The sequence below is a fragment of the Plectropomus leopardus genome, chromosome 7, assembly GCF_008729295.1.
Source record: "Plectropomus leopardus isolate mb chromosome 7, YSFRI_Pleo_2.0, whole genome shotgun sequence".
In the NCBI taxonomy this organism is placed as follows: Eukaryota; Metazoa; Chordata; class Actinopteri; order Perciformes; family Serranidae; genus Plectropomus; species Plectropomus leopardus.
This window is the reverse complement of record NC_056469.1, coordinates 21,484,425-21,498,535: the sequence shown is the minus strand read 5'-3', so window position 1 is coordinate 21,498,535 and position 14,111 is coordinate 21,484,425. Positions and strand designations below refer to the sequence as shown.

Here is a 14,111-nt window from a genome sequence, read left to right as displayed (position 1 = left end):
TAATCGATTAGTTGATCGACAAAAAATTAAGTGGCAAATATTTTGATAATCGAGTAATCATTATTTGTTGGTTTCAGGCTTCATGTAAGAAGTTGTTTTGTTTTATTTGTCATAGAAGATAATAAACTCAACTGCTTTAGGTTTTTGGATTGTTAGTCTGATAAAACCAACCACTGGAAGATGACCTCAACGGCTCTGGGAAATTACACAGGTTATGTTTCACTATTTTCTGACATTTTGACAACAAAATTATTAATTGATTGATCACAAAAATAGATTACAATGACAATAAACCTAAGTTACTGTCCTATTGTCAACAACTGAGGAGATAACCATGGAGGAATGGTTATGGATAGTCACTCATGCCTTTTACTCACATTGGGCTCACTTCTGCAGTGAATTGAATGGCAAAAATAAACTTGTTTCCCATTTTTTGGGCACCCACTGGAACTCCATCAAGGTTCCCCGGGGTCCCCGGACCCTGTTGTAGACCAAACAACTACTCGATTAATCAAGAAATAATCGATGATGAAAATAATCCTTAGTTGCAGCTCTTAAGTACACAAACTTTGACTTTTTCAGGCTGTGGCTCGTGTATGAATAACACATAAACACTGTATGAAGAATGTCAACAAATTTATGAGGTTCAGCTACAGTTCAAATAAATGTTGAATGGGAAAGATACATATTTCAAATGTTTTTTAAAGTGCTATGACCATTAGTACTGTACCGAGTGGTTCCAGACTTTTATAAACAACTATTGCCCTGGGATTGTGTGCAGCCCAGCGTCTACTATTTACTCATAGTTCTTGTGGGGAATTTGTCTAGCTGATTAGAGAGGTTAGAAGACAAAAATCAGTCAAGCTTACATAGTTATGCAAGGTTAAGGTTTATGAGAGGTCTCACACAGGACAACCTGTATCACATCATACCCATTGAGCACAATTTTCTCTCCCATTATCTAGGCGAAAAGGTGAAGCTACAGTGAGCTTAAAACCCTGAAACTGAATGACTGAAGAGGCAAAAAAAAGAAAAAGCCATCTCATCAGAAGAATTCCTGGCTCTGCCCTGGCATGTTGATGACAGGGTCAGATATTGGCAGGAATAGCACAAATCCGCTGGGTTATCTTTTACGCTTTCAACAGTACAGATGGGGGTGATATAATGCTGTGGAGAACATTCATTAGGCCCCTTCGCACCAATTATCCTTTGGATGCACCATTCTCTCTTCACATTGTTTCAAACCAGGTGCATCCCTTTACAGCCATTCTTTTTCAAATGGATAGTTTATAATGGATAATGCACCATTGTCTCAGTATGTTTCTAGGAAAATGATGGGGACTTTGTCTTACTCCAATGGCCCACACAGTCCAGATATCAAACTCAGCACAGCCCATTTGGGATGAGAGAGAGCAAGATGGTCATTGCATGAATGTGCTACCAACAAATCTGCAGAAATTTAATTATGCCATCAAGACAGAAAGATCTTTATGGAAAGCTTCCAGCTCTTGTTGAATCCATACCCACAGGCTGTTCAGGCTGTTCTGCTGGAGATTGTTACAGACTGTGAAGCTACAGTGTTGTCAGCTAATGGATGCATAGTCTGAAATAAATGGCAATTATAGTGCAGGTGTTGATAAACAGTGAGCCTTTGCAACATACTGCAAGGAATGAGGTCTAAAATAAATATTTATATAGGTTGTCCTTATTTTACTAATAAAATAAAGTGGAGTTTTTCCACTTGATTCTTTTTAATATATGTCCACTGATGTGCAAATGCTAAAAATGAATGTTACAAATCTAAAACATTCATTAAAAATGTAGCAAATGTGCCAAAAAGAATTTTTACTTACACACAGTGTATATACTCATACCCATCCCCATTATATCTATCTTAAATATAGTTACAGTGTATATAGTTAGCCTTTAAAAAGAGTCTTAACCCATGATGTAATAAAATTAAAGACTCGTAAAGGATAAAAGAAAATTGCGCCAAAAGTGCCTCAAAAATAGATTTAAAAAATACACATTAAATACTACTACAATCACTGGCTTTAATTGAGTTTGTTTTTGTCTCTGTTAAGTGTCTTTGAGTATTGTGAAAAGCGCTCAATGAATAAATAAAATGTATTATTATTATTATCATTATAATATGATAATAATAATAATAATAATAATAACTATGTGTGTCTAATGGATGATATGAGAAAAAAGCATTTGTCAGAACTCCTTTAGATCTTTCAATATTAATGTGAAGATGAGATGGTGACCAAACTATATATGTCTTTCCGCAGGCATCAGCTGAATTAATGTTCACCCCTTATTCCAGACAGATGCGGCTCTGACCTATGATGCGGTCCACATTGTATCCGTCTCGTACCAGCACGCTCCACAGATGACGGTAAACTCGCTGCAGTGCCACCGCCACAAACCCTGGAGATTTGGAGGGCGCTTCATGAGTTTCATCAAAGAGGTGATGGGGCAGCTTTGGCCTGTTGCTATTTGATTTAAGTATTATTGATATTAGCGCATACTGACTAAGTGGTGACTATGACAATAGCAGTGGAGTGTGGACTATGTAGTCTTTTGGGACTTGGATATTTACCCAGCAAATCAATCATATCCACACACAAAACAAACCAAGCCTTGATAGACACATCAAAGCAGTGTTGTTGTCAGCTTTATAAATTCCCTGTATTCATAACCTATTTTCCAGAAAGCACGTACTGTAACCTTTTGAAAGCACAACTAGTGTAATCGGCTCTTATTTAATCTAACATGAGAGTCTGACAGTGCCTCAGAATACACAAACAAGCCTGAGCAAAACGGCAGATTAAGGGTGTGCAGAGATGCTACTATTTGTATATTGATTTCAAAGAACAAAATCATTTGTATTTGTTTAGGTGTGGTTTATACAGTAAGTGGCAGGATTTCCATTTGTTTTCCCTTCTTATAATCACTGCAATTATTACAAAATTAAAGAATTAACCTCCTGGATCTACAGTGTTTTACGCAGGCTTTGCCCTCTAACCAGGATTTCTCATCTGTAGTAACTGCCCAATAAATTTGCACATACCCACAGAGCAATCAGAATGATGGCTACAGGGGGCTGTCCGTATAAAAAGGGCTTAACCTCTTTCTTCATCCACTTATCATCAGCAACATGGCTGACAACTTCTGATCAGTACCCATGACTTAGTCCAAAGACTTTCTCCATGCACAGTCTCTGTTGGTGCTTTACGCACCTACATGCAAAGCATCTTGACAGCATTTATGACTAGTTTTGAGCATGCCTTTTAGCCAGTTTAGACTTCCTCAAGCAGCAATGATCTCTCCTGAGCTTTACTGCTTTAGATCTACTAGGACATCATCTATCAGCAGCATGACAGCATCCTTCTCAATCGAAATGAAAGATGATAAAGAGTAAAATTGCATCAACATTGAGGAACCAGGGCCAAAGTCAGAGTAGGCAGCCATTGTGGCTGTGGATGGTCGCCTTCAGATGTCACAAATACCACGATCCCATTGTCATAAAGTGCTGTTGCCTGCCCTGCACTTTGGCTCTAATGAGAGAGGCAAGGGAGCAGCAGGTCAATTGAACTTCTACCTTCAGCCAGGTGTACAAAGAGAGAGGAGTGGATTGTGCGTGGCTCATGTAAACTATACACTTGAATGGACCCCGAACTCATGGTACCAGCCACATGTGGGGAGCTGAATATGGGCTAACTGATGACCTTGCTGTGCGGTGGTAAGCAGGGGCAGAAGCAGGACTCAAAAGGCGAAAAAATCTAACCTTTTGTTTCCCCTAAAGCATGCACTTTGAAAGAAAGTGTGGGTGAGTGGGAGGTTTGAAACAGCCACCACTTTTGGCTCCTCCAAGGATTTCCCTAACTGGCAGGCAGTGTCCTTGAGAAAGCAAAGTCTGATTTTCCAAAATAGCACCAGGCTCTGTCTTTGCATTGATATTAAAAGACAGGGACCAACCACTTTTTCTTGAGTTGCAAAGATAGATGGGGTACGGATAGATGTTTAAACCCTCTTGGTTTTCCCCCTCCTTCTGTTTAGCAGTAAGTGACTTCCTTGAGGTCTGAGCATTTCACTAAAAAGGGACCTGTGGGGATTAAAGACAGATACTTGTGTTTTCAGTGCCTTGCACTAAGTCTGGTGAAGTGTTGGCAAGTTTGCCCACAGCTATCTACAGTTTTATGAGTTGTGTGTCTTGTGACCTTCTGCCAAAGCGCTCTCTCTTGGCCACTCAAGAGAGACAAGCTGGCCTGAGTTTTGTCAGCATCAAAGAAAGGGGGGGTACGGTTATCAAGAATTGGCCCTTAGGTCTGTAGAGGCCTGTTAAATAGATAAACCTGTCCACTGTAACCTGACTCTGAATACTGGTAGAGCTCTCTTCTGCTTCTTTTAATTCTGAAGGACTCATTTATACTCCCTTTATGACCAAAAATATATCCATTCATTTCAAGCAGCTGTAACCGTCCACATTCTTCAATGCGTCCTTTATGTTTTCATCGATACATCCCACTAGATGAACCCCGAGGGCAGAGTCAAGACTTTCTGACAATAACAAACATGGTGACGATGGAGGAGGTCGTGATAATGTGCGTTTTAACAAAGGCAGCGTTGTAGACAGGGGCGATCTTTGAAGCCATTAAAGATGTCTAAACATGTGGACTGCAAATTTTTTCCACCATATTAGAGATTTTTTTGGCTCTACCATTTTTTAAATGGTCGTGTCTCGCTTGAAATAGGCTACACTACACTGCCCCCATGAATTTCAGTGCTCCGCTCTGCTGTGTCTATAAGCTTTCAGAAAAATGCACAACTATGGACGAACTGAACACAGACTACGGACAAGAAGCTCTGTCATGTTTGTGTACATATCTAATGTTGAGCATAAATGAGCCTTAAGGAGGAGTGTCAACTGGAGAAGATGGTGGGGACAGGGCCATTAGGGATGAATTGAACTACATGTAATCTGATTTTCAGTATGTGGTTTGGCAGAAATAAGGGGTCTAACCTACAGCACAGAGCCCTGTTGTCTGTCTGTGTTTATAGAACTAGAGTTACAGCGTGTTACTCTTTATAATGATGAATCAACAGTGAAAAAAAAAGTTGCTGTATCATTATTCGGAGTGCTACGTTAGAAGCTGAGGAAGAACAAATTTTCTCCTTTCACTGACAATGTGTCTGATGTCAACCGCTTCTAGAGCACAAAGAATTTAAAGCGTAAAGTATAAAATTTTGCTCTGTATCTGATGCCCCATAATATAATGCTCCTCAGCTCCACATCCCCAACTGGCACAACATTCATTAATACTCTTGTTTGTGTCTGAGTTGTACCAACAATTCTTGCTTGTTTTCCAAATATGCAATCACAAAACGGCAAAGGTCTATACCATTACAATGCACAACAAACAATGTTGTGTTTGTGAATGGTGTGTGTGTGTGTGTGTGTGTGTGTGTGTGTGTGTGTGTGTGTGTGTGTTTGTGTATGTGTGTGTGTGGTGCACAGGGTCAGCTGAAACGGCGAGCATTGTTGGCTCTACCAATAAGCAGTACCATTAGCAGCTATGTCACTGACTAGTATTGGTGATGTCTAAAGGCATGCAGTGAAATATTATTACATTGTCCTTATCCAAACATGCTTTAGTGTTCGGTTATAAAACCACACAGGCGTGATTTACATTCTCTTCTAGACAGGCGTCTGACATGTTCTGAAGGTCGAATTGGCCCTTCGGATGTGATGTGGCTGAGGCGTTTATGTCACTCTCTGAATTAGAGCTGTTTGAACATGCCACCCACCTCGGTGGCGATAGGCCAGATGGAATGAGGTATGAGGGGGTTTGAGAAAGAAGAGTGCCACAAATTTCTCCTTGAAGCTTCGATCTTCTCACAACAAATTTTGGCAAGCTACGAGAGAGACAAGTGAGAGCTATAGCCTGTAGGGTTGTGACAGTTTGGATTTTAAATATCAGAAAAGTGCTGCAACTCGACACACAAGGATTAATTACTCTATTGTACCAGGACTTAATAGAGATCTAGCTCCTGCATCAAAGACTGTGACTGAATGAAAGAGACACCGATAGACAATTAAAAATCTGTTTTTGCAGTAAGATCACAACAGACAAAAGAGTAAATGAATACGAAAAATAATCTTGGCATTTGATTTAAAAAAAAAATAAAATAACCCCCCCCCAATGGCTGAGCACGCCATACTGTACAGATGCCAAGAATAAACTAAAACAGATAATGACTAACAGTTACAGGTAAAAAGAGCTGGCACCATGAGTGCTGAAATACTGCTACCCCCATTAGCATAAGTGTGACACCAATAAGTCTTGCAGAGACTGTCATGTGTTTGCTTATAAACACATCTGTGGAGGTGGCGGGTATCAGGGAATCGTAATAGGGGGCAGTTATGTGTTTTTCCCCCTCATGGGGAATCAAGCAAAAGGAGATGGTTGTTAATTAACTCCGTAGTCTGAAGGGAAAACGCATCGGAGGCGTTGAGATGTAAAATGTAATTAAAAAAGGAAATGCAGCTCTGTACGGTTTGTGTTTGTACTTTTGATCCGTGGGTGTGTGTGTGGGTTTGATTTTACTCTCAGTGAAAGATAGAGGGTGTCGTAGAGTGTGGTGGCTGTGCGTGTTTTGATGACAGCAGTTGTGAATTTCTCTCTGCTTACTCACTTATTACTTTTGTCATATTGTGATGTGAGCCAAATATTTTGTTACAAGACATGTACAAGACAGAAGGTGTGACAAAATATTGGGTATGTGATATCATGCAAAGTAAACTATAACCTAAACACTACGCTGAATCGAACCAACACCTCAACAATCTGATTGGGCAATAATGAGGCATTATATTGTGTTTTTTCTGGGTTGGATTGCAGTACAAAGTTGTTGTTTTTTACTACTTAGTTGGAAGATGATGAAACCACTGCAAATATGTAACATAAAACACTTAAAAGTAATCTTAGACTGTTTCTGCTACCAAAGTAAAGACTGAGGATTGATGAGGTCATTTATAATCACAGGAACCAATTAATATTGTGGATTATTTTTCTAATAAAAGACAGATCTTTCATTTTTATTTCTAGTTATCATTCCATAGGTGTTTCATGTTATTCTGAGCTGCAGTTAGGAAATCAGAGTGTAAAATCAGCCACACTGTCAGCTATTACACCAGAACTTTGCACAATTTAAATGCAGCTAAAATCATCATTACATGTTTAATGTTATATACGATCTCTTCGTTTGTAAGAAGCGCTGTTTTAAAGGTCCAGTGTGTAGGATTTAGTGGTATCAAGCTGTGAGGTTTCAAAACTGAACTTCTTCTTCTTTGCCAAGTGTGCAGGAGAACTATCTTGGCCAATGCAAAAATGCAAAATGGCCTGATCTAGAGCCAATGTTTGAATTGAATGTCCTTTGCTACTGTGGAACAACATGGCAGACTTCATGGGAGAGAACCCACTCTATATGTAGATACAAACGGCTTAGTTTAAGGTAACGAAGACGCAGCAATTCATATTTTCAGGTGATTAAACACTAACAGAAACATAGTATCAATATTCCGTACCATTTCGGCCAATAGTTTGCCCTAAATCCTATACATTGTACCCTCAAAACCAGAGTAGAAAAACAGCCTGGAACAACAAAATTATTCTAACAATCTATAAAAATATACTCTTTTTGAATGGCACTTAGGGTTTTTTCCATGTCAGGATATTTCTTTGCTGGTGATCTGCTGTCCAAGCTGCTGCTAACATTAACTCAGCCTGGTTCTCTGATAAATTAAAATCCAGATGTCCGATGACTAAAATCTTTCATCCAGTCAAAGATATTTAAATTTAAAAAGACCACAATCAAAACAGCGATGATGACTTGAAACAGTAAGAAGGAGGTCGGCTGGAAATGTTTTAATGTCTAATGCCTCCAAAAAGATTCTTGTATTGATTGCATGAGATTGTGCGAAGATTAACACTTTTATGCCGTATTCTATATTACCAAAATAATAATATAAAACTTTCTAAATGAATGTGTTTAAATGGGAGTATAAATATGTAGATATGCTATCTTTCAGTCCCACTGGGATGGTTTGACGGGGAGACTGTCATTCAACAAGACGAGCGGTCTACGCACAGACTTCGACCTGGACATCATCAGTCTGAAGGAGGACGGACTTGAAAAGGTAAATTTTGTCATCGTTTAAAATGCATTCTCTACTGAGTTTGAATAGCAATGTTTTATCACATACGTGAATAACGTCTGCAATGACTATACAATAAGAAATAACTAAATGGATTACTGATTTGACAGATAAGTTTCAGATTTTCTTCTTGGTGTGGAACAGATGACGCAAATTTGACAGTATCATTTACCTCCTAACAAGGAAGCAAATTGGCTGTTTCAACATAAGCATAAGTTAGTGGATCATAAAGCAAATTGGATTAGGGTACACATTAGGGTGTTAATTGCAGCCTCTCTTAATGATAATTTGAGGTGATGCCCAAAATGCTGTTTGGTGGTAATGAGCTGTATAAACATGTTTTACAAAAAAAAAAAAAAAACAAGAAGGGGGGGGACTAAAACGTTGGTAATGTAGAACTTATTTTATTATACTGGAAGGCAAAGTACCCTCTGGACTATAACAGCTTTTCTCTACTGGAGGGCTTTCATACATTATGAATACATCAAATAGGGATAAGTCCCATTATGACTTCCTCAAGTACTCCCTAAAGGCTCAACACTATATAATAGCAGGGGCTTTTCAGCTTGTAACCCTTCTGTTCAAGAATAGAGCTTGTAACACAGCTGCTTTGAAATGATTCTTCTTCTCTATTTCACTGGCATCTTGTCCTGCGTGTGGTCAATTAAGCTGAAGCACAGTCATCTTGCAATAGTATTTGATGCCATATTAGCATCTTTTCATTGTGTCTCTGACAAATCCCGCACTCAGGCATGTTAGCATTGATCCAGCAGCGTGTTGCGGATTGCTGGATTTTTTTTTTCTTTTCTTGTATATCCGTGGAATCGGCTTTAACTGTTTGAGCCGGTTAAGATGTGGACTTTATTCAACTAATCCATTGTAATTGAATATTAGCCCAACTTTGAGCTTATGCTGGAATTATGAACAGGTTCTCAGAGTGCCACTTTCAGTCGACGTCAAGTGTGCTCAGGAGGGTGAAATAAATGTAATGCTCTCCGTGTGGTTGCATGAGTAAATAACTTTTGAATCAAGTCTTTTGCTAATCATGTTTAATGAATTGAGCTAATTGTAATTGGGTACAATTAGAAAGAATTTTGCAAAGCGGAAAGCATTCATACAGATATTTTTAAATCTCTCTCCTGGAGTCTTCTTTGGTTGTGTGACAAGCTGTAACTAATGTGCTTTTCAAATTAGAGCATATGCCTCTCTCTGGATTAGGCAGGGAGGACATTAACAGACGTTTTTCATGCTTTTTTTGTGGGGGGCTGTATGTCTTTAAATGGATCCACCTCGAGCACAAACCCCAGTGAATATTAAAAGCTATGTCTGTAGTAATAGAGGGAAGCGGGAGGGATAGGAGGAGGGTTTGGTGGAGGGCTCGACTTGCAAACAGAGATTGTTACCGACAGCCACAGGACTATTTGTGCTAATGATATGTTCCAGAGTGTGTCTCTACAATATGCAGAGCTCTTTGCCTGAGGGTTTCTCGCATGTATAACTCCTTTTATTTGCTCAAATCTCTTGCCTTATCTCATCGACACTGCAGAGCAAAATTACTTTCACAGTGTAATCCAACCAGCAACCCTGTGCTGCACCTTCATTCAATTTAACTGTAACCTTTTTGCAATATTTGCTGTTTTTTAAGAATGTTCTGTTTGCTTCAGTACATTTACACACATTAGAAACAAATATTTATATGCCTGTGTAATATAATGATTTACTATTATTGAAATTGTAGCCACCATTATCATTTGTATTCCTCAATATATTTATGTAAACACCTAAAGGAACAATGTGTAAGATTAGTGGCATCTAGCAGCAGATTGCAACCGACTGAAACTTCTCCTGGTTAAAATTCCTTCAGTGTTCATTGATTGGGAGGTTTTAACCGGGAGCCAGATTATCCACACAGGTCTCCTCCATTCTAAATTTATTAGTGATTTAAACTGGTAAAAACATTGAATACAGCAATATCACTTTATGAGTCAGTGTTCCTTTACTGTATCGCACGTCGAAGACAGGCTGCTTGCCCAGTACCTAATGTGTGCTCTCCTTTTTTCTCTTAAAAGTTAAAATCCGGAGACCAATTATCCTCAGAGGTCATTTCCAAAATAAAAAGACCAGGTGATATAAACCAATAAAATAACTTAATAAGGGAGTTTGACATTAAAAAAGTGTTTTTTTTCTGAGGCTCTTGTTGCAGAACGCGAAAAACGCAAAATGTGAATGGCCTGTTTGGTTTGTCCATTTTTGGATACTGGAAAAACATGGCCATTCAACATGGTGATCCCTGTGGATAAGGACCCACTCCTTATGTAGATAAAAACAGGTCATTCTCAGGTCACAACAATACAACAATTCTTATTTTCAGGCGATTGTACAGAAAACAAAACATACTTAATACTTTATATGTTTCATTTGTGCCAATATATCCCTCTAAATCCTAAACACTGGACCTTTAAGATTAAACAGAAGCTTTTCTTATTTTTGACAGCATAGTTTGAAGATGAGGGCAGGTGATACAGTAGATTCACATCTGTTAAAAATATCTATTCTTTTGAGCTTTCCACTAATCTCATTGCAATCTACAGGATTTCATTCTGCTGCAAAAATATCTGGTAAATCTATGGTTTCAACGTACAATTCACAAAACGATTCCAGTTTTTTGATTTCTCCATCATACTTTATTTCTTAGAAGACATACACTCAACTACCCTCTGCTTTCCAAAAACACCCTGGCCTGCCAATAGAAAGGTGACTCAGCCAATCATCTAATGCTGCCGGAAATGTGTTCAACCTGGCACTAATGTGGGAGACTGGTTGGCGGGCAAGTCTGCCGGGGTCACAGCCCACCAACAGACACAGAACACTAAGCTACACGCTTTCCATCTTCCGCAGGTGGGGAAGTGGAGTGCGTCGGGAGGTCTTAACATCACAGAAGTGCCGAAGCGAAAAGGGATGAACATCACTGACTCCCTGGCTAACCGCTCCCTCGTCATCACCACCATCCTGGTAGGTCACCTGTGTAGTCTTGCGTAAAACACATCCTGCCCTTCATGTCTCCTCCGTTTCCCCTCTAGATCATCAACTAAATTCAAGCTTTACAGTAATATTTATCTATTTCCAGCATCTGCCAGATCTTACTCTGTAGTTATTGCAGCGTTTGAAAGGAGTGCATTCAGTTTGCATTCCTTTCCCTGAGTGACTGACACAAAGTATATTGGCAACATCAAAGAATAGCAAAGAAATCACAGATTTCATATTCTGATACTATTTTATGAAAAAATGTTCACTTAATCCCTCTTTCAAACAGAGATTGTCCAATCATAGCTTAACAAGCGTAACCAGGCACAGCAGGCCTGTCAAGCTTCAGGTTTCCCTACATTATGAAGCGGTGTGCATTAGGCTGGAGTAAGAACGATACTCAGCATTCAAGGATTTTTGAAGGTGTTCTTTTTTTTAAGTCTTTCCAAACCAAAAGCATTAGAGCAAAAGTGTAAGGAATGGATTAAACAGTGTGTTTAACTGCCCTAATTTGGGTTGGAAACATTAACATGCCTGGCTAGCTATGTGTTTTCCACAATGGGGAAGTTACTATATAAAAGTTTAGGCTATTGTTAGTGGCCCAACCTGCTCTTAATTTGCTTTTGGGAAAGTTTGCACTCCATTTACACTAAATGTGTTTTCTAAAATAGCTAGTTTGCCCAACTTCTTGGTTACTCCTCAAAACATTTTAGTTTTTTTGTATATAGTTTGGCAATATAAAGTATATAGAAGCAAAGGGGGTTATGTCACTAAAATAAGAGTCTGATCTTATATTTTTTCTCATACTCATTGGACTAACTAACTCTACACTGCAAAATAGAACAATCATGTGTGTACCATATTAGAGACACTTTTTTTTTTTTACAGGGTTCTTGTTTTTCAAGAAGTTCAGATGAACACAATAAGAAGCCACAGATGCACACAGTGCATTCAACCACCTCATGGATCTAATGTGAGCCTAAGGCTCATTTTTTCAAAAAAATCCACAGAATTCAGAATGTTGAATCTGCAGCCATCATTAAAAACTGCATAAGTATGCTGTGAGAGAACCAGAAGCTTGACAGGTTAAGCAACAGTAACTCCAATTAGCAGTGATCCAGATGAAATTTTAAGGTCACATCATAAGCATGTTAAAGCAAGGATGGGCTTTTTTTTTATCATCTTTGGGCAAAATAATAAACATTGAGCATATTGTAGTTCATGTGGTCTGAGAGAAAACTTGATGTCTGTACTTCCTCTTTGCTCTGTTTTCTTTAGAAAACTGAACCTATGACTTTGGCCAATCACGGGCCATTTCAGAGAGGTTGCTCTTATTGGCTGTTCTACAAATGTAGATGCGTGAATACTTTCCTTCAGTGAAAGCCTACAGCAAGGGTGGAGAGTCCTGCAGGGAAAGGTGCAACTCCAGCACTGGCAACAACTGCCTACACTACAAAGAAACCAGTAGGATGAACTTATCAGAAAGAGTACAAAAGAGAATAGGGATAAGTGAAATTCAACGTGTCAATATCGGCTAAGTGTTTAAAAAATGGAGAGAAAATGTGGCCTTTTAGCCTTCTACTAATGGCAGCCAAAGGCTCACAGCATGGCTAATAGAAGTTCGTGTTTTTGTAGCTAAAGTTAGCAAATGCCTAAAATCATAGTGTGTCCTCTGCCTCACATCCTGCCACTACAATGCACCTAGCCTAGGAGAGCTCAGGAGACGGACCCCCATCCAGTGGCTGAGGCAACTCGTGGCCATTAAGCCACTGTGACCTCTGAATTTTGAGTTGCTACAGCAGCTGCCAACCTGAGGTTCATCCCCAGAGCCGTTCTACTCCTCGGAAAGCATTTCTCAGTTGGGGGAAGCGAGGGGGAGGGACCGCAGGGTGCAGTAGCAACGTAATTCTTGTCCTCTTCATTTTCTGATAGAGAGAAAGCTCTATAATGTAATAAAATTATTAAAAAAATCAATGTATGGGAAACACTGGATTACTGTATGGAGCACAAAGTGGGGAGAGCTGCAGAGGAGGTTGTATTTTCAAATTTCTGTCTTTCTTTGCCGTCTCAAGAAAAACGCCCAGCTTTAAGTGAGAAAGTCTTGAATAACACAACAACAACAAAAACAAAGCAGAAAATAGTGATACAGAATGAACTATTCCTGGGAATGTAATAATTGCATGTGCAGATAGAGAGAACTTGGCGTTCCCTCGCTCAGCGACCCATCACTTTCATTTGTAGATTCCTAGTTATATGCACTTAACACTGTCACTGGATGCCGGGGTCTTTGTGGAGACATCAAGGAGGAGCTGACACAACCCCCCCGCACCTTTTCAGGACAGATATACAAGCTACAAGGATAAACACTATCATTATGCCTATATTGGACCACAAGGCTGTAATTACTGCAAGTGAGGTCAAGACGGGACATAATTAATGCCTATCAGGTGCCATCTATGTTAATTCTGTCTCAAAGAGGAGAAATTGAACAAGGATTTAAGTGGTGTAATGTTGAACTACTGCACTCGAAACTGCCAGTATTGGCTGATTTTATGTTGTAGTTAGAGTGGTGTTAATGCAGATGTGTTTCTCACCAAGTAGTTCAAGTGTTTCAGTTACATTTCATGTTTCCTAAAATGTTGTGGGTCATTTTTGCCTCAAAGTGTGCTTGAGCGTTTCAGACATGTTTCTCGATTTGCTATTTCGTCAGGAATCATTAGCTTAAGATGATCAAATCGCCTACTTTCAGATTGCTGAAGAGAGCTTCAACTTTAATATCAATCTCCCCTCTTAGTGTAATGACATTGCATCAAACTGATTCCCAGTGATGCATGAACAAGACGTCTGACAGCTTTATAGTGAT

The 14,111-nt window shown here is 39.3% G+C and overlaps 1 protein-coding gene across 1 annotated transcript in view; it reads left to right on the top strand.

Annotated features, from left to right (window-relative positions):
• The window catches only part of LOC121945591 (glutamate receptor ionotropic, kainate 3), a 117,210-nt gene that overhangs the window by 76,463 nt on the left and 26,636 nt on the right, over positions 1–14,111 (top strand). The window contains exons 7-9 of the mRNA XM_042489838.1: positions 2,330–2,473; positions 8,099–8,206; positions 11,123–11,236. Coding sequence (XP_042345772.1) covers positions 2,330–2,473; positions 8,099–8,206; positions 11,123–11,236 — 366 coding nt within the window. The remainder of the gene's footprint in view (positions 1–2,329; positions 2,474–8,098; positions 8,207–11,122; positions 11,237–14,111) is intronic.